We start from the raw sequence: 27,421 nt of genomic DNA, 5'->3' as shown, positions 1-27,421 counted from the left end.
AATGACTCTGGTGGTGCCAATAGCTAAGCGCAAAACCAGAGGAGACCGGGCTTTTGCCGTAGCGGCTCCGAGTCTCTGGAACAGCCTTCTGCTGAATGTCAAAATGGCCCAGTCCATTCATGTTTTTAAGTCATTGTTGAAAACCCATCTTTTTGCTTTGGCTTTCAACACAAGTTGAGCAGATCCCATGTATTTTATTATTATTGTTTTATGTTGTATATTTTGTGACTGTTTTTACATTGTATTTTATAATGTTTGCTGTACAGCACTTTGGGTAAATAAACCTGACATTGATCCTTATTCTGACATGTGTAATTGTAAATAAATAATTGCTATTGTAGGTTTGTGTCCGTGTGTCTGCGTGAGACCAGGGATCTCAGTTCCACACTCTAATAGGTTGGGTCGTAATACATGGTATCGTTAAGAAACTCGTGTAGTTCATAACTCATTTGCTCCACTTCCATGTTGGCCTCATAGTAAGCTTCCTTTAAAACATGGATGTACTCATCTCTACTCTCTAGCTCAGTGGTTATTTGCTCCCAATCTAATTCCATCTGAGCCTTTAATGACTGGATAACCTCATCTTTTTCTTTCAGCTCATTATTCTTCTGTTCTTGTAAGTCTTTGTTTTTCTTCTTCAGCCTCCTCATCTCCTCCTCCAGGTTCCTGTTCTCCATCTCCAGGTTCCTGTTCTCCATCTCCAGGTTCTTCATGTCCTTGGTCAATATAGCCTTTGGGTCATCCTCCTCAGCCTTATACATAGTATCTCTGTTTGCAGAGAGGTAATCAAATACGGACCGTATCCTCTCCTCATCACTGCGGTACCTTCTCACATTAGCCTCCAGCTTCCTCTTTGGATCTTCACCTACCTTAACAACAATCATTCCACGTGGTGGTCTTCTCCATGCCATCCTGTTAGGCAACATTGAACAGTTTAACTTGTAATCGCTCTGTCTCTGAAAACACTTCTGTCCTTGATGAATGTCACAGGTCAGACTGAAAATGAAAGACATGAAAGTCACAGATAAGTGGAAATGGCTTTGATCTTTTGGAACACGTACAATACTGCATCTTTAAAAAATGGAACATCATGTGGAACACTTATGCACTGCCAAAGGGGTGCACGTGTTCCACAAAAGTTTGCCCCCCCTCCAACCTAAACCATACAAATGAGTGAAAACTGCCCATAAACCTCAAATAAGAAGAAGAAGAAGAAGAAGAAGAAGAAGAAGAAGAAGAAGAACTGGGTTATACTGATTTTAAAAAATAAAGTTCCATTAGGTTCACTGTTTTTTTTAAAACAATGTATATGGTAATCCAGTTTTTTTGGAAAATAAATTATTTATTGTCATATGGAGTTTTATCATAATCATGTTTTTTTCCAACATGTGCTTTATTTTTATCCAAACAGAATATGTGTAAAAATAAAAACTGCATTGAATAAATTACAAGACACATTTCAGCAGTTGTAGATTTTTTTTACAAGAAAAGGAGCCATTCAGCACTCGTCAAATAACATTATTTGAAATATTTTTTTTTTATCTCAGCACGGCGGAAGTAGAAAAAAGCTACGCGGAAGTAGCATAAATTAATTTTCCGGTAGTGCGCATGCTCATAACCGATCTCAGACCGATGTGAACTCAAACCGTGACACCTGTTCACACTTATTACCAGTAGATGGCGATTATGCACCAACACGTGACTGCAAACTGCCAATGAACTTTACAAGAAGAAGAAGAAGAAGCAGAAAGTACGAAAAAAGTTGATTACAACTCAGTTTATTTGTCTAACTTTCTGCTGTTGACGGGCTTTTTACGGGCAGGGAATCATCGGGTGTGTGTGACAGAGCTGTGTAGTGTTGGATGTTATTCAAGCAACGAATGAAAAGTGCCTCAAATCAGGATTTTAACAAGGTATGTGAAGCTTGTTTGTCTAAACCGAGCTACAATCAGTCATACTTGAATGTGTAATAATGCAGTGTCATGTCAGAACGTTGGTAAATGTGTTGCTACCAGAAGTCGGAATACTGAGTATCAAACAGTAACAAATATCAATGTCAAAAAAACCTTTGTTAGGAACATGAAAACTGATTTCGTCTTTCTTGTCAATACTGCTCCAACTCCGCCTCCTGTGTTAAAAACATCCAGTCATAATAACTGACACGAAATTTTCAAAATAAAATTCTGGAGCAGTTCATGTTTTACACAACACAGATTATCTGTTTGGATTTTGACCCCTTTTGATTTTTTGATACTTTGAAGGAAAATGTTCAAGATTAGATTAAAACCCATTAATAATGAAAACTCATTGGGATATCAAAATCCAAATGTTTATCAAAGCTATACAATATACAAAGGTACAAAATGGATGGATAAGAAATCATTGTTTAGTGCTGCATTATATGATAAAGTTAAAACACTTCTTTCTTAAGATCCTTGTACATATTGTGCATTTATTTATTTTTTTACAATCCCTTGTCTATTTTACTTAAGGGACTAGAAACGTCTTAGCAGACGGATGTGCTAAAAGTGTAAAGTGTACTCTTTATTTTGAAATAATTCCTAATAATTTAAGCATAATCACATTATACGATCAACCCGTTAATTGACTAAATGAATAGTTTTTGCTTACTAAAGGAATCATTTAAAATAGTTCTACAGCAGTAGTGGCACTATACAGTTTTGTTTACATAGAATTGGGGTTGCACGATTATGGCCAAAATGATAATCACGATTATTTTGATCCATATTATAATCATGATTGTTATAATCACAATTATTTATCGTGTGAGGAAAAAATCTCTATTTCTTTTGCACTACTTTTTTAAAAAAAACAATCGGCGAACAGTTTGCAGTGAAAAATGAAGCTTTAAATAAAAATTATACCAAAAAAATAAATTAGCCCAATAATTAAAAATGTACCAAGGGTTAACTGAATAAATACACTATTACAGAGTGCTTTCACGAAATACAACTCATTGGAAACAATTGCAGCTCACAGTTCTCATCAATTCACCAAATGACTCAAACCTGCCGCTGACTAATGGTTATTAAAGTGCCTGATTAGATATTAAGCAGAGCCCACATTTTAAATATAAATAATGCCGATGATCAGGTTAATTTAATCATGGCAGCCTAAATTGTGATCACGATTAAAATTTGAATTATTGTGCAGGCCTACATATAATTTTGTTAAAATACATTTTTATAGTGTTTTAACTAAAAAATACTTTCTTTTTTCTGTTGCAGTATACAGCGTGTTGGTGTTGCGATGGACCAGACTGGTGTTGGAAATGAGCGCTGCTGTGGAGGTTGATGAAACCAGTCAAAATGCAAAAAAGCTCTGTCAGTGCCAACAAATTTTGTTTCCTTCTCATCCTTACGTTCTGTGGCCTGCTCCTGCTTTTTCCAATCCTTAAGCCCCAAACGCAGCAGGAAAACATGCCCAAGCCACGACCACACATCAAACCTTTCAGAACTACTTTAGCATCCATTACCAGAAATTCCTCTCATCCTGGGGGTGCAGATATGAGCATGCGGCTTCAACCGAGCTCATCAGACAAAGAGAACGACATGAGAAGCAGACTTAGGAATGACAACTATAGCTCCACATTAGAAAGTATGAGTAGAAGAGGATCTGGAAGCAGTGCAAAGGAGAAAGAAGTGGGTGGACATTTAGTGCATGGATCTAGTGATCAACTTGATTTAAAAGATGTATTTATAGCAGTGAAGACTACAAAAAAATACCACAAGTCCAGATTGGAGTTACTCACGAAAACCTGGGTGTCCCGAGCTAAAGAACAGGTAAGAAAAGATCTATTGTTTTCAACTATGGTTTAGTGCTGTGTAATGATGATCTTAGATGGTGAAGGATTAGAATGTGAGGACAGTCAGCTATTCTATTATTCTATTCTATTCTCAAGTATACTTGAAATCAGGTTATTTAAGTCAAGATGATGCTACAATATATTTTCTCAACTATCTTTAATATCCCTCTTAAGTGCCAACCTTCAATTTTATATTTATTCCTGTTAATTCCCACAAATGTATGGTATTTCCTAGTTTCCTATCCTACCCTACACATGTACCCGCTAGGGCTGGGCAATATGGACCAAAACTCAAATCTCAACACTTTTTCTCAAAATAGTGATATACGATATAACTCTCGATATTTTTAACTCAGTAAAGTTTTCCAGAAAGACAATTCTGGGTTAAATTCACTGATGAAAAATGCCTCACGGACACATTTATTGAGGCTTTAGGCTTTTTCTCCTCTAAGGGACAGCATGTGTGAGTGAGTTCTGTAGTGTGGCTAGTTTAGGGGAAGGTCTGGGTTAGGACTCAGTAATCCATCTAACTGTGCTTTTCATTCTGTTCTGAGAAGAAGTGAAATCAACGACACCAAAAACGAGTTTTTTAATACAAAATACAGTATCATATAAAATACATCCAATATAATGGAAAAAAATGCCAAGAACACTATTTGACTGTACTTTATGAATAATATTAAATACTGATGTGATTTGCGATATTGTCATTTTCTATATCACCAAAATAGAAAACTCGCTGTATCTTGAATCAGCATATATTGCCCAGCCCTAGTCAATTATAGTTGTAATTGCGTAATTGATAATTAATTAAGATGATGGCGTAATTATAAATGTATTTGTAATTTTAAAATCTGTTGCTGTTGTAATCATACTTAAATTGTAATTGAGTTTAGATAATTGACTTAATAATTGTAATTGCCATGAAAATTCTATAAAAATTGTCAATTATAATTTAATGCAACACTGGAGAACCATGTTACAGTTCTATGTATAATTTTACAAATATGTAGTTAACAATTATTAAAATATGTTTCATATCAAGCTTTCTCACATTTTACCATTTAAAAAAAAAAAAGAAAATTAATTTAGGAGTATACTGACACGAAAAAGGCTCAGATGCCCACACCATTAATATTAGAACCTATATTTTGATTGATTAGGAAGCCTAACAAGGTAACCAATAGATAGGAAAGAAATTAGATGATAGATATTTGTTTTTAGTGTATTTTACAGCTGATTTAAGACCTGTTACCATTGGAGATGCTAACAGAAAGCTAACACAAGAGGAAGGTTAACTTCCTCTTGTGAACCCTACGTTTCTCCCAGTGGTTGACTCGTTGCAGCATTGTTGGCTTTTATTACAGCACTCAGTCTTTTTGGGTAAGAGTCTATCAGTGTGGCACATCTTGATGAGGCAAAATTTGCCTACTCTTCTTTACAAAACCGCTCCAAATCTGACTGAATGCGATGGCATTTCCTGTGCACAGCCCTCTTCAGATCACCTTACAGATATTTAATCGGATTCAGGTCTGGACTCTGGCTGGGCCATTCCAAAACCTCAATCTTATTCTGGTGAAGCCATTCTTTTGTTGATTTGGCTGTGTGCTTAGGGTCATTGTCATGTTGAAAGATAAAGTTCCTTTTCATCTTCAGCTTTCTAACAGAAGTCCGAAGGTTTTGGGTCAACACTGCCTGGTATTTGGAACTGTTCATAATTCCCTCCACCCTGACTAAAGACACAGTTCCAGCTGAAGAAAAACAGCCCTCAAAGCATGATGCTGCCACCACCATGCTTCACTGTTGGTATGGTGTTCTTTTGGTGATGAGCAGTGTTGTTTTTGCACCAAATATACCTTTTGGAATTACGGCTAAAAAGTTCAACCTTGGTTTCATTGGACCATAACACGGACCCACATGCGTTTGGGAGATTTCAAATGTGTTTTTGCAAAAAGCCGGGCTTGGATGTTTTTTTTGTAAGATAAGGTTTCCTTCTTGCCACCCTACCACATAGCCCAGACATATGAAGAAGACGGGAGAATGTCACATGTACTACACAGCCAGTACTTGCCAGAAATTCCTGCAGCTCCTTCAATGTTGCTGTCGGCCTCTTGGCAGCCTCCCTGACCAATATTCTTCTCGTCTTGTCATCAATTTTGAATGGACGTCCTGTTCTTGGTAAAGTCACTGTTGTGTTCTATGTTATATTTTATTCCTTGGAAATTCTTTTGTACCCTTCACTTGACTGATCTCTTTGAACAATGAGATCCCTCTGATGCTTTTGAAGCTCTGTGTGGATCATGGCTTGTGCTGGAAGATGTGGCTGCAAAAATGTCAGGAAAAGCTTCTAGAACATCTGAACTTTATCTGGGGTTAATCAGAGGCACCTTAAATGGTGTGTGCCCCGTCCCCAGTTATAAGAGGGTGTCCACACTTTTGCAACCTCATTCTCTCAGTTTTATATTTTTACTTCACCTCCCTGAAAGGTTTCAGTTTATTTTTCAATTGCATTCTACAGGTTATAGGTCACATTAAAAGTGGAAAAAGTTCTGAAATAATTTATCTTGGTGTCATTTTTTTACATCACAAAAACCTGACATTTGAACAGGGGTGTGTAGACTTTTTATATGCACTGTATGATGTAGATACATTATATCAAGTGGCATAATTTAAATAACATTGGTCTACATTGTTTGTTTAATAGGACATAGGTGGAGGCATGTCCTGATCAATAGGATATGTAACACGAAATGTCTTGCTAATTTATTCTTAATAAATTGTCTTTCTTTTAGACTTTTATATTTACTGATGGTGAAGATCAAGAGTTTCAGCAAAAAACAGGTAAGTAGGTTTATGTTTCCTCAAAATGATGAATAACTATATTTTATATAGCTTTATTCTATATTTTAGGAATCTGTTGTAGAGATACTGTAGATATCATTTGAAGCAGACTTTCCTAAACTGCAGTACACGAGCTTCAGGTTGGGACTCCACCACAGATTTAATAAAAATATTAAAGTTGTAGAGTATTGCTCAACAAGGCACAAATAAGCACACAGCACAGGTGATTTTTTGTTTTTGTTTTGTGTCTGTAGGCTTTTGTTGAGCGTGTCACATCCTAAACACTGTTAAAATGCCTACCATATTTTTGTTTTGGATTGTATATATACATATTTTTTAGTGAGATTGAGAATCTCTTTTTTCAAGAGAGTCCTGGAAGCACTTGGGTTTAAGGCAGGGGTGTCAAACTCATTTTAGTTCAGGGGCCAAATACGGACCAGGTTGATCTCCAGTGGGCCTCAAAAAGAACATAGTTTTCAATTTCAGTTCAACTCATTTAAAAATATATAGATTTATTTGTGTAATTTTGTGGAATTGTTTGGAGAAATTACAAGATTTGTGGAAAAATTAGGACTGGGCAATTTTGCCTAAAAAAAATCTCAGATTTTTTAGAGAAAAATTTGAGTATCGATTCGATTTTTTTTTATTTTCAATGCACTTAAAAATGACTGCAAACATTGGATATATTGTCAAAAGTGTAACTTTATTGTTGTGATTGTCCTCAATAGTTAAAATGCATAGAATAATCCCAAAATAAAACGTAAACGAGGCTGTCATTCAACATATTCAAGCTTTAACCCAGGTTTAAGCAAAAGAGCAACAGCAATTTCACAGTAGCTTAAATTTTCTGATTAAGAAATCAGATAACTACATATTTTATAACATATAACATTACAATTAAAAAAAATAATAAACTCTTCCCTTAGCATCTCAGCATAGTGAGAATAAAACATGAAACATATCACATTTAGCCTACTCAAAGGGTAAACAAATGTAAACAAAGAGGGGGCTGTCTCATATCGCGCTATGATAACCCACAAGAACGGAATGAGAAAAAGTTAAAAAAAATTGTAGTGGAAAAAAAAAAAAAAAATTTTAAACTCAAATTTGCAAAACAAAAATAGTTTTTATCTACAAATTTGAATAATCAATTTTTTGCCCAGCCCTAGGAAAAATTGACAATTCTTTCCACAATTTGCAATTAAAAATGACTGCATTCATGTGATATAAACAAAGGAAAATTAATTCTCTGTCATTTTTACTGTCTTCTGCGGGCCGAATTAGATGCTCTAAAGGGCCAGATTTGAGTTTGACACGTGTGGTTTAAGGCATATGTCCAAAGTCCCACATTGGCTTTGAACCTGCAACCCTCCTGTTAAAAGCCTGCCTCCATAACCACTGGCCACCACTGCCCCCATTGCTATATTTAGTTTATATTAAAGATGCATGATAATGTTGCACAATATCAACATGTTGGGCCACTTTTTGCTTTTTATTTTGTAAGGGACAGCATGTGTGAGTGAGTTTTGTAGTGTGGCATGCTTCATGGCAGTACCCTGGACAAGTGTAACAACCTCAATTTAAATGTAACATCAATGTAAAATCTCAATTTTAAAAGAAGGAACATTTATTGAAATTAACAAAGGTGAGGTAGAACGACGAGTAAGAATATTTAACAAACAGGTGATGAAGAACAAGTAAAAAAAAATTATGCCCTCTGTAAATAATGCAGATCGACAAACGCAGCAGCCCGCATCGGCCGATTCCGATACACGTAAAAAACGCAAAGATCGGCCGATAATGTCGGTATATAACTAGTCCTGATGCTCTGTTACACTTTTCAGGGGTAATTCTTTGCGATAGAACAATATATATCGTAGTGTGATATAAAAACATGTACCGTACGATATAACCCTCTATCGTTTATATTGCTAATTTAATGTGTGTGGTCTTGGTCCCACTCTATTGGTAAAATATAATGAAGCAGGCTAATCTACTCACAGCAACGCTGCTACTTTGCAGTAGCATGTTCACTTCCCCAGAGATACTAGTTTACGGCACCGCTATGCTAAATTCACACCGGGAGCAGCTGGTCCAGGTCAGCGTGACTGAAGTAGGTCCTCCTGGTGTAAGCCACCATCAGCTACTGAAGCCGGCGAACACTGTCAACCACCGGGCGGGACCGCGCTCGGACATTAGCGTTAAATGTTTAGTTTTGCACGACAAAGATGCAGAAAATGAATACTGTGGTATGCGTGGATGAAACGCTGCTTTTACAGTCAGATGGGGTCCCCTGGAGTGACTGAATCATCAATTAGTCTGCTTACTAACTGTCACTTCAGCCAATATGACTGTTCCAAGCAAAACAGCTGCAAACATGTCTCACAAATGGAAGTGTTAATTTGTCTCCTGCTGCTCTAGAAGGACTTTAAAACGATATAACCTGAGAAAGCCTCTATTATCATATGTTATCTTACAAGTAAGTAGCTTGCAAGTAAAATCCACTATACAGGTACGGTTTAAAACGATAGCAGTGGCCATTATTGTTGGTTTTTGCACCCTCTGGTGGTGTTTCCAGACAAATTTATATATGTATATATTTTTGGTTTATTTTTATATAATGAATAGTAATTGTCCATTCATTTCATGAACTTTAAAGGAAGAAATACTATATTGAGCCTTCAGGCTCTACAGTGGGTATGGAAAGTATTCAGACCCCTTTAAATTTTTCACTCTTTTTTTCATTGCAGCCATTTGCTAAAATAAAAAAAGTTAATTTTATTTCTCATTAATGTACACTCAGCACCCCATCTTTACAGAAAAATTTAGAAATTTTTGCAAATTTATTAATAAAGAAAAACAGAAATATCACATGGTCATAAGTATTCAGACCCTTTGCTGTGACACTCATATTTAACTCACATGCTGTCCATTTCTTCTGATCCTCCTTGAGATGGTTCTGCTCCTTCAATGGAGTCCAGCTGTGTTTAATTAAACTGAATGGACTTGATTAGGAAAGACTCACACCTGTCTATATAAGACCTTACAGCTCACAGTGCATGTCAGAGCAAATGAGAATCATGATGTTGAAGGAACTGCCCAAGGAGCTCAGAGACAGAATTGTGGCAAGGCACAGATCTGGCCATGGTTACAAAATAATTTCTGCAGCACTCAAGGTTCCTAAGATCACAGTGACCTCCATAATCCTTAAATAGAAGATGTTTGGGACGACCACAACTCTTCCTAGACCTGGCCGTTCAGCCAAACGGAGCAATCGTGGGAAAAGAGCCTTGGTTAGAGAGGTAAAGAAGAACCCAAAGATCACTGTGGCTGAGCTCCAGAGATGCAGTAGGGAGATGGGAGAAAGTTCCACAAAGTCAACTATCACTGCAGCCCTCCACCAGCCTCTCTTCAGTGCAAGACATATGAAAGCCCGCATAGAGTTTGCCAAAAAACACGTGAAGGACTCCCAGACTATGAGAAATAAGATTTTCTGGTCTGATGAGACCAATATTGAACTTTTTGGCATTAATTCTAAGCGGTATGTGTGGAGAAAACCAGGCATTGCTCATCACCTGCCCAATACAATCCCAACAGTGAAACATGTTGGTGGCAGCATCATGCTATGGGGGTGTTTTTCAACTGCAGGGACAGGACGACTGGTTGCAATTGAAGGAAAGATGAATGCGGCCAAGTATAGATACGTATATCCTGGAAGAAAACCTCTTCCAGAGTGCTCAGGACCTCAGACTGGGCCGAAGGTTCACCTTCCAATAAGACAATGACCTTAAGCACACGGCTAAAATAACAAAGGAGTGGCTTCGGAACAGCTCTGTGACCATTGTTGACTGGCCCAGCCAGAGCCCTTGACCTAAACCCAATTGAGCATCTCTGGAGAGACCTGAATATGGCTGTCCACCAACATTCACCATCCAACCTGACAGAACTGGAGAGGATCTGCAAGGAATGGCAGAGGATCCCCAAATCCAGGTGTGAAAAGCTTGTTGCATCATTCCCAAGAAGGCTCATGGCTGTACTAGCTCAAAAGGTGCTTCTACTCAATACTGAGCAAAGGGTCTGAATACTTATGACCATGTGATATTACAGTTTTTCTTTTTTAATACATTTGCAAAAATGTCTACATTTCTGTTTTTTTCTGTCAAGATGGGGTGCTGAGTGTACATTAATAAGAAATAAAATGAACTTTTTTGATTTTAGCAAATGGCTGCAATGAAACAAAGAGTGAACAATTTAAAGGGGTCTGAATACTTTCTGTACCCACTGTATATCACAGGGGTCTGCAACCTGCGGCTCTGGAGCCTCATGTGGCTCTTTGACTCCTTTGCAATGGCTCCCTGTAGCTTTAAAAAGTAAATAAATAATTTTTACAGAGGGTATTGATTGATGAGTAAAAATAACTACAAATAAAAGTATGATAAATTACTTAATCTAAAAATAAATCACATTGTGCAATAACTCAGCCACCTTCTCACCTCCTACAACATCTACAAACCATCAACATTCCTTGCAGCTGTGGTGAACCTTAAGTTTTAAATCCCTGGTAAGATAACTAAACAAACAGACTATTCTGGAAGAAAATAAAGATTTTATTTGTGTGGCGAAAGATTTATTTAATTGCCAACATTAATAAACATTGATATGTTGCAAGATATTAGCATGTCACATATGATCATGTTATCAAATTCAAGTTATTCCCTTCAAATCATTAACTCATAAAATTATTCGATACTATTTTAACTGTATTGAATTTTATACACTGTATTATCTTCATTGAGCAGATCATTTTTCGGCTCCGGAAGGATTTTAATCCAGGCGAGATGAGGCAAAATGGCTCCTTTGAGAGTAAAGGTTGCAGACCCCTGGTATATCATTATCAGGATATAGATCTACCAATGCCATGATGTAAAATTTTCTCCATGTCGCTCAGCACTACTTTGGAATTGGCCCTGGATTTTTAAGTTCCTTTTTTGTGTCACATTCACTCCTCCCTTGTTGTCCTTGTCTCTTTTTGCTGCTCTCAGTGCCAGTTCATTCATGCATTCTAGACATATGGTAATGTTCTTTGGGATATTGACTTCAGTGATGCACTTCTGTAGGAAGCTGAAGTCTACTCCTCTAGATCTACACGTCCTCTGGCCGTAGAAACTTCTCTCCACTCCATCTGCTCAGAGCAATCCTGCAGTACTGGGAATGCTGTGCTGAGCCAGACAGTTACTGTAGCTGGTTAAAATATATAAACAAGGTTAACAATATTGCCTTTTGCTCACTCCTGAGTATGAAAAACTTTCTCTTTCATACCAATATAGCCCCCCCTCCCTACTTCAAAGTGTAATTGTTTTACCTTCTCTATTAAAAGCAACTATTTACAATATGGAATTAACATATAATATTAGACTAAGACCTCGTATATTGCAGCTGTCAATGTAATTGAGCTTTTTCTTTTTTTTGCTTTTTGCTTCCTAGAATGTAACATCATCAACACTAACTGTTCAGCAGCTCACACGCGACAGGCCCTGTGCTGCAAGATGTCGGTGGAGTACGATAAATTTATTGATTCTCAAAAAAAGTGAGTGAACAGTGTTTTCTTACTAACTCTCAACATCAAAGATGGTTATCTACCATAATTTTTTTGTTTGTTTTGTAGGTGGTTTTGTCATGTGGATGATGATAATTATGTGATCCTGCCCAGACTTCTACAGCTGCTTTCCTCATACCACCACAGTCAGGATGTCTACCTGGGCCGGCCCAGTCTAGATCACCCTGTGGAGGCCACAGAGACAGAAGGACCAGTAGGTCAACTTACATCTTTATAAATGTTTGTGATCTCTCTTACTCAAAGGTGTAACAGCAAGCTATAATATGATTCTTTCACAATCTAAAGTTTAAATACAGAATAATGTTCTGGACTTAGGAATAATAAATGGTTTTAGGCTATTCTGTATTAACTTAATTAAATTGTGTATTCGCTCAACTCTGGTAGTGGAAATACATATTGTACCATATTTTCTGAGCTATAGAATGCACGGCTGTATTACGCAACAGTTCAAAATTTACCAAAGTCTTATGCTGTGTTCACACCGGACACAGTGCAAAATGTTTGCGTGGCTAGATTACATATAAAGTAAATGGAATAGACACGTTAGAGGCAAATTCTTTTGGCTCAATTTGATCCGCACGGCTAGAGCGTTTGTCTTGGCATCCATGCTCCCATTTTTTCTGTGACATTCATCATTTGCTTGAGTTGAAAATACTGAACTCCAGCTAATGTTTGGTGACGCGCAGGTGCGATAGCCAATCAGAATCCTTGTTGTCAATGACGTCAGGCTGTTAACACGGACACCGGTCATTTTACCCATTTTAGCATGGAGGAGAAAATTTTTGTGGCGGTGTGTGACCACCCAGAGCTCTACGACAAAGCCAGTTTTTCTTACTGGGACCAGAACTGAAAGGATTTGGTGCAGCTCCTGAAGAAAACAGTGAAATTCACAGAGTTGGATGCATCACTGGTTAACCCGGTGAATCCAGGAATGCTGGAGTCGAGTGTTTTGATGGCTCTTCAGCTTCCATAGAAGGTAAAGAGCATCGATTTTACTGGGGTCCTCCATAGTTTATGGGGGAAAAGAAAGGGAGTCTGGTTGGCGGCTTTTTTTATATTTGCTTCAGACGTGCATATAATGCGAATATAGGGAAAACTTTTTTTGATCCTGCGGAAGCTTTTGTGCGGTGCCCACATCTGGAAAATTAGCGGCACGTCCGGTGTGAACGCAGCATTAGGTGTTTGTTTTTATTTTACTCATTGGGTCCAATAAGTCATTGCACTTAATTATTCACAAAACCATGGTATGGCATAGCAGAAAGATGCATCCCAACAACAACTTGACAAACAGGCCATGGTGGGGAACCCCTTGCCCTAAGTTTATGTCTGCCTCAGTATAGCTTTGCGATTCTCCGTGCCTGCAGCCTCACTCTTGTGTCCCAGCCCGGTTTCTATTGCCTGACTACCTTGTTTTGTTTCAGAGGCCTGTCAAATTTTGGTTTGCCACTGGTGGAGCAGGCTTTTGCATCAGCCGAGGTCTGGCATTGAAGATGAGTCCATGGGCAAGGTATGATTAATAACTTTTTGTCAAATAAATTTCCTTTCTTCTTTATATTCCAAGAACTTCTCAATCAGTTGTTTGCTCCTGTATATGTAGACATTAGAGTAGGGTTGGGGTCAATTACACTTTTCAATTTCAATTATGTCTTCAGTTATCCATGTTAAATTACAACTCAATTATGGTTATGGTCACTAGATTTTTTCCAATTAAAATTACAATTATTATTTTGACCTGAAAGACAATTACGTTCTAAATTACTAAAGCTAAGACATAACCTTCCTCTTGTGTTAGCTTTCTGTTAGCATCTCTTTTGATAACGGGTCAGTTTGACCCATGTACTAGATCAGCTGTAAAATACAGTTAAAAACACTATCTATCATTTCATTTGTTTTTTGTCTCTTTGTTACCTTGTTAGGCTTCCTAATCAATGAAAATATTGGTATTAATATTTTTATGAGGGTTAAATATATTAATGTTAACTAGAATATTTGCATTTCCTGAAGAAAATGGCAGTGAGGATGCAGATGATGGCCTGCATCGCACTACATTAGTTTAGCATTCGCATACCATTAGCTAGCTTTATCATTAGCCTTGCATTAGTAATAACACTAACCTAGCATTAACATTAGCCTAGCAACAGGATTAGTCTAACATTAGCACTAATAAAGCCTTAGCATTAGCCCAACAATAACATTAACCTAGCATTAGCACTTAACCTAACATTAGTCTAGCATTAGCATTAGAAATAGCCTAATATTACCACTAGCCAAGCATTAGCAGTAGCATAGCATTAGCATTAACATTAACCTTATGCCTAGCATTAGCACTAACCTAGCATTAGCATTCACCAAGCAATAGCAATAAACTAGCATTAGCTACGCATTTTCCTTGCAATAGCTTACATTAGCAATAATTTGAAAAGTTTGAAAAAGCTTGAAATGGGTTGAACACATTAGTTGAACATGTTTAAGGTCCAGTATTATGCTATTTTTCACTCATCTCCATTTGTTCTAAGAACCCCAAAAACATAGTATTTGAGCTTTATTTTCCCAAACTCTTCCAAAAACAGGCTATTTTGGGGCCTTCATACATATGCATGAGTGGGCGTGTCTGTAGACTCTGATTCCACACAACAGCTGATCACAACAGCGATTTTATTTTGCTATCCACACACTTCAGCCAAAAAACGGCACATTACAGAAAATACATGGCCATTTAAGCGGTTATTGCGATTGTGAGTCCAACGAACGCTGCTCCACGGTGTGTGTTTATCACATCAGCAGCGGAGTTAGTCAGCTGTTTCAGCTGCTACGTTGCTTTCTTGTCAGCCTCTCTTTTACCGATTACAGGAATAGTCCATTCAAGGTGATAGTCTACTGTTTTGTCCAACCGCTGCGTCGCATTGGGTCACAAAAATGTCAGATCTTCTCAAAGGAAATACGAGGCGATATAACAGCTACTAAAAATGAAACTGATCGTAATTGCTCCCTTGGCGCTACTCTGTGGCTGCCCACTGCTTTCAGCAGGGGAAAACGCAGCGTACACATTTCGTGTATGTAGCTTTACATATATGACCATCAAGTATAATGTATATCAAGTATGTATTCTATATTAAACCGCAGCATTAGTTTTACCTGTGAGGCCATTTGAGAGTGAGGAGCTCACATTCTTATAAGGTAGGAGGAGCCACGATTGTCAGGAGGAGGAGTTTCTGCCATTTGACGTCACGTGGCGAGAAAAATCCAACTGGCCCGTTTGGAACTGACTTTTTACATAATGTGGAATAACAAAGGAGGGAGGAAACAGAACTTTTTCAACTTTGGCCCTCTGAATGAGGCTAAAGGAATATACATCACTTTAACGTTTGAACGGTTTGTAATTTGTTTGCAAAGATTTGAAGGTAAAACTTTACCAGCTGTCCACTCTAAAAATGAGATCACAGCTGAAAAGTCAATGCAATTTTGCAAAACAAAATTATTAACTGAAAAGGTTAAAATTTACAAATTATAAAAGTACAATCTCAGGAATTTTCTAAACAGTTTGATAGCTTTATTGTCAAAATCGGACGACTGGTGTCGAAGGAAAGAACAGAGACGGAAGAAAAAAACGGATTAACAATAGTGAGGATGCAGGACTCAGCTCAGGTGAAGATAATCCACTCATCATAGTTACTATGGTGATCGTTCCCACTTTGGAGCCAAAGCATCTATGAGGCTAAACTAGATGTGTGTTGCTACAGTGTGAAGGGCGGGGCTCAGTCATCCAATTACAAAGACAGAGTTTAAATTTGAGCTATAATATTTAATTGGTTAAAAGGGAAACCAATAAAGGCATTGAGATGGTTGTGAACCAGTCACTTGTTAATGAACAGAGATTTTCTGTTGATTTTTATTGCCAGTTCTTCCATTTACATTCTCGTCACAAATAAGTTACACAATCAAAATTAAAGTTATGAATTTCAATTATCCTTCAAACAATTCCTCATCTGTTTTCTTGGAATTGCATAATTTTTTTTTTGCTTGTTTTTTTTTAGTTTTGGAAATTTCATCAGCACAGCAGAGAAGATCCGTCTCCCAGATGACTGCACCATAGGCTATATCATTGAGGCGCTGCTGGAAGTCACTTTAACACATACACACCTCTTCCATTCTCATCTAGAGAACCTGCAGAAGCTACCAACAGAGAGTGTGCTTCATCAGGTCTGTCTTTTATGTCTACCAGAAGTGGTCATTTAAATAACAGCAGTGACATTACTGTTGCTTTGTTACTTAAAAAGCTGCCTTGTTTTTTGTTTTTTTTTAAAATTTATTTTATTTTATTTTAGTGTATCTTTTCTTATCCATTAGGTGACTCTCAGCTATGGAGGCTATGAAAACAGAAGAAATGTAGTCAGCATTTTTGGAGGCTTTACCATGGCTGAAGATCCCACAAGGTAAAAACATCTATCCCAAAATAGCTGCTAATTTTCATGCTCTAACATTGCTTAGTATAAAATGTAGAATAGGATCTGCACCCCCAAACACATGTGCCAGGGTTGCCACATCAAACCCAATATTCCAGTTATTTGTTTGGAATCTGCTGTAGCAGGGGACCAAAAATTTTGCATAAATGATTATTATGTAATTCAAAAATAAGCCAGCTGTAGTACTTTTATTTTATGGCAGTGTAAAACAATTGGGTTTAAGAAGAGTTTTCAATTCAAATTAATTCTTTGTATAGCACTAAATACAAAGAAAGTTGTCTAATGGCACTTATCACATACGTATTAAAGGTCCCATATTATGCTATTTTTGACCCATCTTCATTTGTTCTAAGAACTCCAACAACATGTTTGAGGTTAATTTTCCCAAACTTGACTGTTTTCCAGAGTTTCAGCCCTCTGAAAAGTGACTTTCTGAGCGTATTCATGAATGGGCGTGTCTATAGACGCAGATTTCATGCCTCGCTCTTGCGTGGGAGATCAGTGATCACCAAAGCTAATTTATTGTTCTATCCGCACACTGTTGTTATGGTTTTCAGCCAAAAAACTGCACATTACAATAAAAGACATGGCTATTTATGCGGCTATTGTGATTGTGAGTCCGTCTCAGCGCTTCAGGGTCTGTGTTTATCCAGCAGCAGCAGCAGCCATTCAGCTGTGTTAAGCTGCTAAGTCACTTTTTTCTCCTCCTCTCCTCTATTAACTACAGGAATAGTGCATTTAAGATGATAATCTTTTGTTTTGTCCAACTGCTGCGTTGCATTGTGTCACAAACACGTCAGATCAAGTCAAAGGTGATATGAGGCGATTATAACGGATACTAAAAGTGGAACTGTTCCGGGTGCTACAGTGTTGCTGCCCACTGCTCCTTAGAGTCTTAGAGAGGGGTTAAATGCAGAGTGTGTGTAGCTTTACATATATGACAATAAAGTATAATATATATTCTATATTAAACCTGTGCACACTGGATAAGAAAGGAAACAATGACCATAGAAAAAAATGTTCTTTGGCCACTAGCATCCCTTTAGCTCCGCGAGAGTGGGCGCGTATGTTCACTGTGGAGGCGCGACACCGACAGCAGGCCATCACAAAAGTAAAGCCGCAGCTCTGAGAGCAGGATTAGTGAGGATTGCTCAGAGATGCAGGAAGGAAGCCCAATAATACTGGGTGTTTTTGATAAGGAATTTTCAATGAAACAAGGTTAAAAGCTCAAAAAAATTGATTTAGCATGATATAGGCCCATTAAAGGGGACATATCATGCTAAATCCACTTTTTAGTCCTTAAATTCATTTTGTTGTGTATTTAGAGTGCTTAGAAGTACAGAAAAGTTCAAATTAGTCTCTTCAGGTGCTCCATTGATATCTTTATATTCTGTTTTGGTCATATTTTTCGATTCTCTATTACGTTTTTTGAACAATGACGTCACAGTATTTGCAGCTGAACTGCCAAATTAAGACATCGACTCCAGGCCCAACACATCGAGTAATCCGCCATTTTTATTTCTCGCTTTTATTTTGTAGTCCGAGCTCAAGGATGCCGAAGTTATGAGAGGATAAGTCAAAATGTTCGGTTGTTGGATGTAGTAACCCACACGCTTCATTACAACGTCTCCCAGCATCAGAAACTTTTCAAAGTGCCTGGTTGAGTTTTATTTTTCACAGAAATGTACCCACATCTGTGGGTAAGGTCATTTTTGTGTGCGCGAAGCACTTCAAGAATGACTGCTTCTGCAACCTCCGCCAGTATAAAGAGCCACATTTGCCAAAAGACTTTGTCTGATTGAGGGTTCAATTCCTTCTATCTTTGGAGACAAACACAGAGCACTTCGGTAAGCTATAAATAACGCTAAAAAGTGTGATAAGACGTCCCTGTCATTGTTTTGTTAGCATTAGCAGTTGCACCGTCTTCATATGTTAGCGCTGTGTGCTCGTTTTAGATCCTTGATGATATGGCCTACGTGATTTAATTTAAGTCTAAAGTTTTCATTAGTCATTTCATTTTGCCGTTTTTGTCTCTGAAAAGACTGTATTAAAATGCATTTCATGCCGTTAGCTTGGCGCTAGCGTTAGCTCCGCACTTGTGTTAGCTCGGCGCTTGTGTTAGCTCACTTGTTAACATCCATATGAAGACGTTGTTCTGCAGGTTCATCATCTTCATTTTCAAGTCTTCTGTTGGTGACATTTTGTAAATAACGTGTGAATAAAAAGTTTCTGCGCCGCTACATAATCGTATCTCTTCTATCAAACTACAAAAATGGCCGAGTGTCACCTCTGCAACCTAGAGAGGGGGCGGGGTATGAAGTGTCTCGTTTGCATTTACAGAGACCGCACCAAAACGAGTTGCTCTCAGAAGCACATCAGAAAAGGGGTAGAAAAGGGGCCTGTGGAGCTATAAAAATGAGGAATTCAGACCCAAGCATTGCAGTTCCGCTTTATATAGACCACAACTGTATGATTTATATGTAAAAAGGAAGGATTTAAAAGCATGATAGGTCTCCTTCAAAGCTATGTTTCAAATAATATTTAAAAAAAAAAACATTTCCACCAAAGCAAGCATGGCAACAATAGAGAAAAAAGAATCCCTATTAACAAGAAGAAACATACATCCTAAATGTAAAACAAGTACAAAATACATCAAATATGTTTCAGCGCCTGCAGGATAACCACGCGGCTTTGTACACCACAGAAGGGCTGGGCGATATGGACCAAAAGTTATATCTTGATTTTTATTTCTCAAAATGGCGATATATACAATATAAATTACTGTAATTTTAATTCAAATACTCTGACCAGAAAGACAATTCTGGATTAAATTTGCTGATGCAAAATGCCGCACATCCTAAAATAACATCACAGTGCTTTAAGAAAAAACTAAAACTTTTGCGTGTATCACAAACATGGGCAACTAGTGGCTCCGAAAGTAAATCCACAAAATGACAGGAAAAAATATACAAAATGACTACAAAAACACAAACTAACATAGAAATGTGCAAAGGAACAACAAAAATACACAAAAAACCCTACAAAAATGTACAAAATACAAACGGAGAAATACACAAAAGAACAACAAAAAGTACTCAAAAGAACACAAAAAGAGAAAAAGTAAAAGAACAAAAATTTAATTCAACTTTATTTATATAGCGCAAATTACAACAGTCATCTCAAAGCGCTTAAAAAAAAAAAAAAAAGAGTTCAAGATCCACATGAACAAGCATTTAGCAACAGTGGTAAGAAAAAACTCCCTCTTTTTTATAGGAAGAAATCTGCAGCGGAACCAGGTTCAAAGGTGGCAGCCATCCACTTCGACTGGTTGGGGTTTGTGAACAGAAGGGCAAACAGAATAGGATAGAAGAATAGACCCGAGAGTCCCAAACTAGTTGAGCCATGAGCCATCGATCAGGAAATGCCAGCTCCAGCATCAAGACACCTGCAACAGAAAAGAGAGCGGGGGGCGAGGAGAAGGCACAGACTGCAGGAAAACCATGATACATTATGATACACTCGTTCCTAGTGGGTTGGGATAACATTAAACGTCTTGCGTCCTCCACCATGCTCTGAAGTGCTACCACTACAGATGAGATTTTGTCTTGTACTAGTCAACATGTAATGATATATGGGGTGGACATCAGTGTAAATAGTGTGAAGCAGTATGATGGGTTATGCAATAAACAAAATAAACAAAAAGGACAACAAAAATCCAAGAACATACATAACAAAAAATACACAAAATAATTTAGAAAGACATCCAAAATTACCTAAAAATACACAAAAGAACAACAAAATACACAAAAGGAGTAAAAAAATACACAGTGGAATATTTATTAACCAACAGCTGCACAATATTTGCCACTTTTTGCTTTTTCTACTACCAGTATATGGGACAGCATGTGTGGCTTGTTTAGGGGAAGGTCTGGGTGAGGACTCACTCAGTAATCCATCTGAGCTTTTCAAAATGAGTATTTTAATACAAAATAAGCTGTGAAAAAAAAATATATATATATATTTATTATATATATATATACGTATTGATATAGGAGATGGTCTTTTTTTTATATTGCCAAAATAAAAAAAAACTCATATCTTGATATATTGCCCAGCCCTAGGCCACTGTAAATAGTAGTGGGTCAAGTCTTTGTTTACCTAACAGAAGAAAGGAATCAGTAGGTAGAATATACTGTAGTTACCTACCTAGAAAACAGTTAATTTATTTATTTTATACAAATTGTAGTCTCACCCATAGTAGATTTTCAATAGATTCCTCAATAATTGAAACCTCCCACAACTATCTAAAGAACAGAGAACTACCGTAGACTCCTCACTAACCCTCACACAGGTTACAAAGGGCCTTGGAGAAAAAAGCACCTGATTCACATGCTTTTTATTGTCATTTTCAACATGAACATGTGTTAAATGACGTGTGCCTCAGGGCCAGCAGTGTGGGGCAAAGTACTGTATCACTCACAAGCACCTCTTCTTTGTTCTGAAATTCCTTTTCCTGCCATGACCGAGCATTAAATCGAAAGACGCAAAAAGCGATTTAAAAAAGTGCTCCTAAATGTGACGTTTTTATTGTTTATTTTAGAAACAGAACCAATGACAGATAGTCCTCAGATTAGTCATTGATTTAGGTTATTTTAACTCCATTGTTTGTTTTTGTGAAATTGCAATTGATTTATTTAATCTGAGTTTGTTTCCTTCTCTTTGATGCTATTCCTCAGTAACCTAAATGTTTCCTTCTGTTCCCACAGGTTTAAAACAGTCCACTGTCTTCTCTATCCAGACACTCAGTGGTGTTCAAAGATCCTACTTCGCCCTAAGTGAATACAACAGTATCTTTATCTAGATTTTATTAAATCTGGGAACCCTTTTTTTAAAATCTGAATTCACTCACATTTTGTCATGTGTACACAGTATTGCAAATAAAATGAACAATAAAGTAACGTCTTTTTTAACTTCTCTGAATGTCTACACATTTTATGGAAATGCTGACATAACATGAAATTTAAAAAGTAAACATTTGTTCTTTCAACCAGGCAATGAATATACAGTAGTTAGTCAAGTTGATTCAACTGTAAGACAAGAGATCAACTAAATTTCAGGACAAAAGGGAGAAAAATCTCTGAAATGATGGTGGGTGATTTTGCTTAGTTTTCCATATTACGGTCCAATAGAAAAAAGTGTCATCCCAAAATAATTCTCATTACAAAGCTGTCGACTTAGAAGTTTCATTTTAACAGTTTGAGGGTTTCTTCAAAAATGTAATTCTGTACAATTACAAGTTACCTGTTAAAACTGATATCAGTAACTAAGTAATACTATTAAACTACTGAAACTGATTACTTTGTTTTGGATTACTTTAACACGAAACATGTAAATGAAGACATTAGGATAGGATAACACACTTTTAATACAGTGAGGGAATCACTGTATTATCACTTTTTAAACTGCATTCAGCAAATGCTGTTTAACACAGACTGGGATAAATAGTGTCCAAAATAATCACTTTACTCAATCATTAACAGTTCAGTTGAATCATTGCATGTTGAGGCAATGAATATACAATAGTGTACGTGTCTGTAGTCCTTGTGAGAAGTTGACAAGTGACAGCATTGAGGGGGGCCGTGGGTCATCCAACAACCAAAGGGTTGGGGGTTTCAAATCCCACTTTAGCCAAGTCATTGTGTCCTTGGGCAAGACACCTTACCCACATTGCCTAGAATGAATGTAGTGTGAGTGTTTGGTCGCAAGAACCATGGCAGCCACACCTCCGTTAGTCTGCCCAAGGGCAAGTGAGGCTACAATAGTAGCTTACCCCTATTGTGTGTGGAGTAAAAGAATGCACATCAATGTAAAGCACTATATACAATCCAATGCATTATAAACAAAGCGTCATGTTGGGAGTTTTTTTTTTTTTTTTTTACTGTGTTCAAAATATTTGATGCCAATTGTTTCACTTTTACTGCAAATCAATATTGACTCCAAATATCAGTCTTCTTGACTATTAATAATCAATGTCAGCCTTGAGAAAAAAGGAAAAAAAAAAAAAAAAAAAAAAGTCCATCATTAGTAGAAAATCAATATGGAAAATAACCTTGAAAGCAAAATACCCTTTAACCAAATAACTGGGCACTGATTTTTTAGCAAAATCTTTGGCAGTGGTAACTGACTATACATTTAACAGTTTTAAGTTACAACAAACTGACCAATTTGAGAAAAAAAGATTTATAGAGACCCTTCCAAAAATATTGAAAAGTTGTTTAATTTCCATAATTCCATTCAAAAAGTTAAACTTTCATAGATTGTAGTTCATTTTTACATAATTTGGGCTTCCAGCTCAAAAGATAGGATTTCAAAAGATTAGAATACTGTGAATGAATCAGTTCCTTTTCAGATATTCTTATTTTTTGGAAAGGGTCTGTATATTCCCCCCTCCAACTAAAACTACTGTTTTACTTTTTGCGTGAAGGCCCAACAAGCTTTACCATTCCTGTATCAGGTTGATAAATGGTAACTGAAGCTTTGAAGAATGCATACTGAAATAATCCTGATGAGTAATTGTTTTGAAAACTCATTTTAATGAGAAGAAAACTAAATTTGTTGTCAGAATGACCACTGATCTTTGGTCTGCAGCAGTAGAAACTACCCAAGCTCAAGACACAATAAATAGATAATTGCACTTTATTCTCCTCGATACACCACAATATTTTTATCCGTCTCATGAATCTTGATCTCGTAGAGAGTGTCTGTTGGTAGAACCTTCACCATGTTGTCCCAAATGTAAACAGCCAGGTTCTCCGTGGTACTAAGGAAAGGAAACGGTAAGAACAGACCTCAGACTACATGTATTTATCAATGTAAAGGTCTACAAACCTGACCACATTGGCAAAGTAAGGGACGTCCTTATCAAGGTTTTTATGATCCAGAGGAGTCATGATAACATCCTGCAAAACAAGTCTCAATTAGCTACGATGTTGGACAAATGCTAATTACAACCAACTTTTACACACTTAACCTGCAATACAAGCAGTTAGAATCATGTTCAACTACAATTTTAAGCACTTTTATCACTGCATGTCCACCATCTCAACAACTACCTCCTTTAACAGACACATTTTCAAAATAGCCACAGGTGAATAAATGCTGGATGGTGACGATTGTAAAAGTCTGGAGGGCAGGGGTTGACTGGTCATCTGGCATATTAGACACAGATAGTAAATCGGTCAAAAGGTTTTCCTGGAGGAATAATTAAGGCAAAGAGCCACATGTGCATACTGACTTAACTGCTGCTATGTGACATCTGCCAGAGCTGAACTTTGTCCCAGTCTATCCCCAAAGGGTCACAGCTTAGACCTCTTTCTGCTCCAACATCTGATCAATACATGTTTGATATCTAGACTACTGTAGCAACACTGAGTTAAGTGTGTTACAGTAATTGATACATTTGACAGCTACTAGATTGTTGCAGCATAGCTACTATAGAACAGTGGTTCTTAAACAGTTTGCAGTGCCGTGGCAAACTGATCTGCCTGAGTGCGAGGTGATGCGTTTTTTGCACACGCACCTTCCAATGTCCCACGACCATTAAGCATAAACGAGACTTAAGCAGAGTGCATGCGCAATTCTTTAAAAAAAAAAAAATATATATATATATTTCTATGTTCCCACGGTTGCGCAGGCAGGAATTATAAGACTGACAAAGGCTGTAGAATAACATTAAAACAGAAACAACAAGCGGGAAAAAATGGAGGGCTTTCTTGTACGGCCACTCATGATATGAGTGGTAACACATAATAAATGCTATTTTGCACAATAGGTGCGTCTTCAGATTTTTTATTGCCCTTTGGTGTGCCTTGGTCATAAAATGTTTAGGAACCACCGCTATAGAGTACCATTAACTTTATTGGAGATAGTGACACCAAACCCTTTGAAGAGGAAAAAAAAAAAATATTTCTTCAAACATACACCTGGGATCATTATTGGCTTCATTCAAAATGCTGTCATTTCTATAAATGTAATTAAAAAGGTATCTCTTAATACACTAATTTATGGAGATACATCATGTGTAACAATTTTATTGTGTGTCTTGACCAGCCAGCACTGAACCCAGGTTAAGAACCACTGTTATGATCACATTATCAACCGTTTCAGTATATGAATGTTTCCAACGTTAGTACAAGTCTATAAACTACCTTTGAGTCAATGACTGAGCAGAATAGAAGCATTTATCAAATAACCATGATCATGTACAAGTCCTTTAAAGTCCTCTTTGGAAAGACCAAAAACCCTGAGGAAGGTTTCATGGACGCTAATCAGCTTTACAGCCAGAAAACCAATGTCCTCAGACAAGCGCAAAAAGGTGATGAGGGAATTATTTTTTAACTAAAGCATAAAACATCCTGTGCGATAGCTAATGGCATTTTTTAAAAAGCCAATTTGTTAGAATACAATAAATGTGTAGCACTGACCAGGTTATTAGTGATCTGTTTATCAGAAGTATTGTAAGAGCGTCAAACCTTAAGGCACTGCTATAGTCTCCAGGGCTCATGCAGTGACTGTATGAAGCACAGGTTGTTATTTTACAGTAATAAATAATGTTGATCTATCAGCATGACCTAACCAAGTCCATTTATTTTATCAAGGAAAGTTGCTCCTACATTTAGGAAGCAGTACCTATGCTTACCTCAATATACATCTTTAGGTCTGTCAGGTTCATGACCATTCCAGTTACAGCATCAATCTGTGGACATGCAAACAAAATATCATGTGCATTCAGAATAAAGTAAACATATATTTGATTTGTTAGATACAAACCTTTGAACGTACAGTCACCTCCACTGTGAGGGGAGAAAAAAAAAAAAAGCACAAAAATCAACCCAAAGCCCAGAAACAGCAGCGTTTGCAAAGGATTTAAACATCAGACCTTTGTAGTTGTGTCCATGACCATTGGGATTGTTGCATTTTCCAAACACTTTAATATTGTCCTCGTCACTGAGGCCGAGACTGAAAAGTAAATACAGAAAGTAAATGTTCTGCATCTCACACAGAGCGCTACCAACACTGTACTGACAAAGCTGAGTTCAGAAATGTTTACTAAACATTTACATTTTTACAAACAAGACCAAAGCCAATACATACAAGTGTATTATACAACAATTTGAGGTTACATTTGACAGGCACATTTATTAACAGCTGCACAATATGTGCCACTTTTGGCTTTTTCCTCCACCAAGGGACAGCACGTGTGAGTTCTATAGTGTGGCTTGTTTAAGGGAAAGTCTGAGTTACGACACACTTGGTAATCCATTAACTGTGCTTTACTGAGAAGTAGAAAAAGTAGCAACTCAAACAAGTACTTTAATACTAAATAAGCTATATAATAGGAAATGTATCTCAATATAAATATTGCAATTTCCTATATCACCAAATAGAAAAACCTCAATATGTTGCACAGGCCTAATATAGTGCATGAAGACTGTAGCATGTCAGTCAGCTTGAGGGGGGGAAAATAAAAAAAAAAAAAAACAATTTTTTTTTCCCACCACAGTTCTTTCGGATTTTTTTTCGCATTCCGTCCTTGTAGCTTGAAATTGTTAAATGAGCCTCATTCACTTTATATTTTGAGATGGTGCTATGCATTTAACTACTGAAGACAATCGAAACAAAGTTGCACTTTTGACATCTGCAGACGTTTTAAGTGCATTAAAAAAAAAAAAAAAAAAAAAGATTTTTTTTTTAGGCAAAATTGCCCAGCTCTACTTTAACCATTACATAATAATCCAACATCAAAATTGTGGCTAGTGAATGGTTAATTGTGGGAAACTAACTAGTGGCTAGTGAGCAAAAAAGTTCCCGGAAACGTCACAGTTACGTATGACGTCACGTTTCCATGGCTTGTAGCTGGTGTGTCTATGACCGCTATACACAGGAGAAACACATTTATGTCCTGTAGGTGTCACAGACTCTACTGATGTAGAAAGTAGCTTTTCTCTCTGATGATGGAGTGTTTGTGTAGCAGTAGCTGAAGAAGCCCGTTCACACGTCTCTAAACTAAACTAACCGCTGTCACTCACTCAGTACAGCTCGCTCCACTGATAATAAAGACTGTGGTACATAAATGTGCAGTAATGGTGGTTGCGGTACCTGTGGAGCCGATGACAGGCGCTGAAGCTCTGGATTCGGGTGATGTATCCAACCCGCTCCGTCTGTCCTCCGTTAGCAGCAGCTGTAGCCATCTTTCACTCACACACTGAGAAGTAGTAATTAGATGTCACTCAGTTTAATCAGTGCTCTACTTAAAGCCAAGCCGCTGCCAAAGCTCCGCCCCCCTTCCCCGTGATGCACGCTGCACGCTCATTGGCTGGAAGCAGCGCGTAATAACAGGTCACATGTTCCAGATGTGATCATGTTAATGAGAGCCTGGTGTGTGTGATTAAGGAGCTTCAAGTATTACACGATAAATAAAGGACATTTCAGCAGAGATGTAAAGATTACCGATATATTCTACTCAAGCAGAAGTACTGTTACGTGATTAAAAAAGTACAAGTAAGTCATACATAAAATACTCAAGTACAATTAAAAAGTAGCATAATAAATAGTACTTGACATAAGTTACTTTCACCTTCCACTTTTATTTTTGGTAATAAATCGTTGCCATGG

General features: G+C 37.3%; 2 protein-coding genes across 5 annotated transcripts; one reads left to right on the top strand and one right to left on the bottom strand.

Moving 5' to 3' along the window:
- The first annotated feature begins 1,202 nt into the window (after positions 1-1,202).
- Positions 1,203-21,721, top strand: LOC114481745 (beta-1,3-N-acetylglucosaminyltransferase radical fringe-like). Of its 4 annotated transcripts, none has more exons than XM_028476770.1 (10): positions 1,203-1,223; positions 1,727-1,750; positions 3,249-3,803; positions 6,619-6,667; positions 12,152-12,254; positions 12,333-12,477; positions 13,706-13,791; positions 16,319-16,484; positions 16,632-16,717; positions 21,514-21,721. In XM_028476770.1, the coding sequence occupies exons 3-10, from the start codon at positions 3,315-3,317 to the stop codon at positions 21,584-21,586; spliced, it is 1,197 nt and encodes a 398-aa protein (XP_028332571.1). In that variant the 5' UTR covers positions 1,203-1,223; positions 1,727-1,750; positions 3,249-3,314; the 3' UTR covers positions 21,587-21,721. The 4 variants fall into 4 exon arrangements, with proteins under 4 accessions (XP_028332571.1, XP_028332572.1, XP_028332569.1 ...); XM_028476769.1 differs by lacking the exon at positions 1,203-1,223 and adding an exon at positions 1,823-1,913 and having other exon boundaries at positions 1,654-1,750; XM_028476771.1 differs by lacking the exon at positions 1,203-1,223 and having other exon boundaries at positions 1,640-1,913; positions 12,378-12,477.
- Positions 21,722-23,425: 1,704 nt separating this feature from the next.
- Positions 23,426-27,090, bottom strand: pts (6-pyruvoyltetrahydropterin synthase). The gene is made up of 6 exons (XM_028476732.1): positions 26,906-27,090; positions 25,686-25,765; positions 25,577-25,599; positions 25,446-25,502; positions 23,636-23,706; positions 23,426-23,567 (listed from the first exon to the last, which is right to left on the bottom strand). Exons 1-6 carry the CDS (start codon positions 26,995-26,997, stop codon positions 23,444-23,446), a joined length of 447 nt encoding a protein of 148 aa, XP_028332533.1. The 5' UTR covers positions 26,998-27,090; the 3' UTR covers positions 23,426-23,443.
- Positions 27,091-27,421: the final 331 nt, after the last annotated feature.

The sequence above is a fragment of the Gouania willdenowi genome, chromosome 19, assembly GCF_900634775.1.
Source record: "Gouania willdenowi chromosome 19, fGouWil2.1, whole genome shotgun sequence".
Lineage (NCBI taxonomy): Eukaryota > Metazoa > Chordata > Actinopteri > Blenniiformes > Gobiesocidae > Gouania > Gouania willdenowi.
Note: the sequence above shows the minus strand (reverse complement) of the source record. Positions and strands in the feature narration are given on the sequence as shown.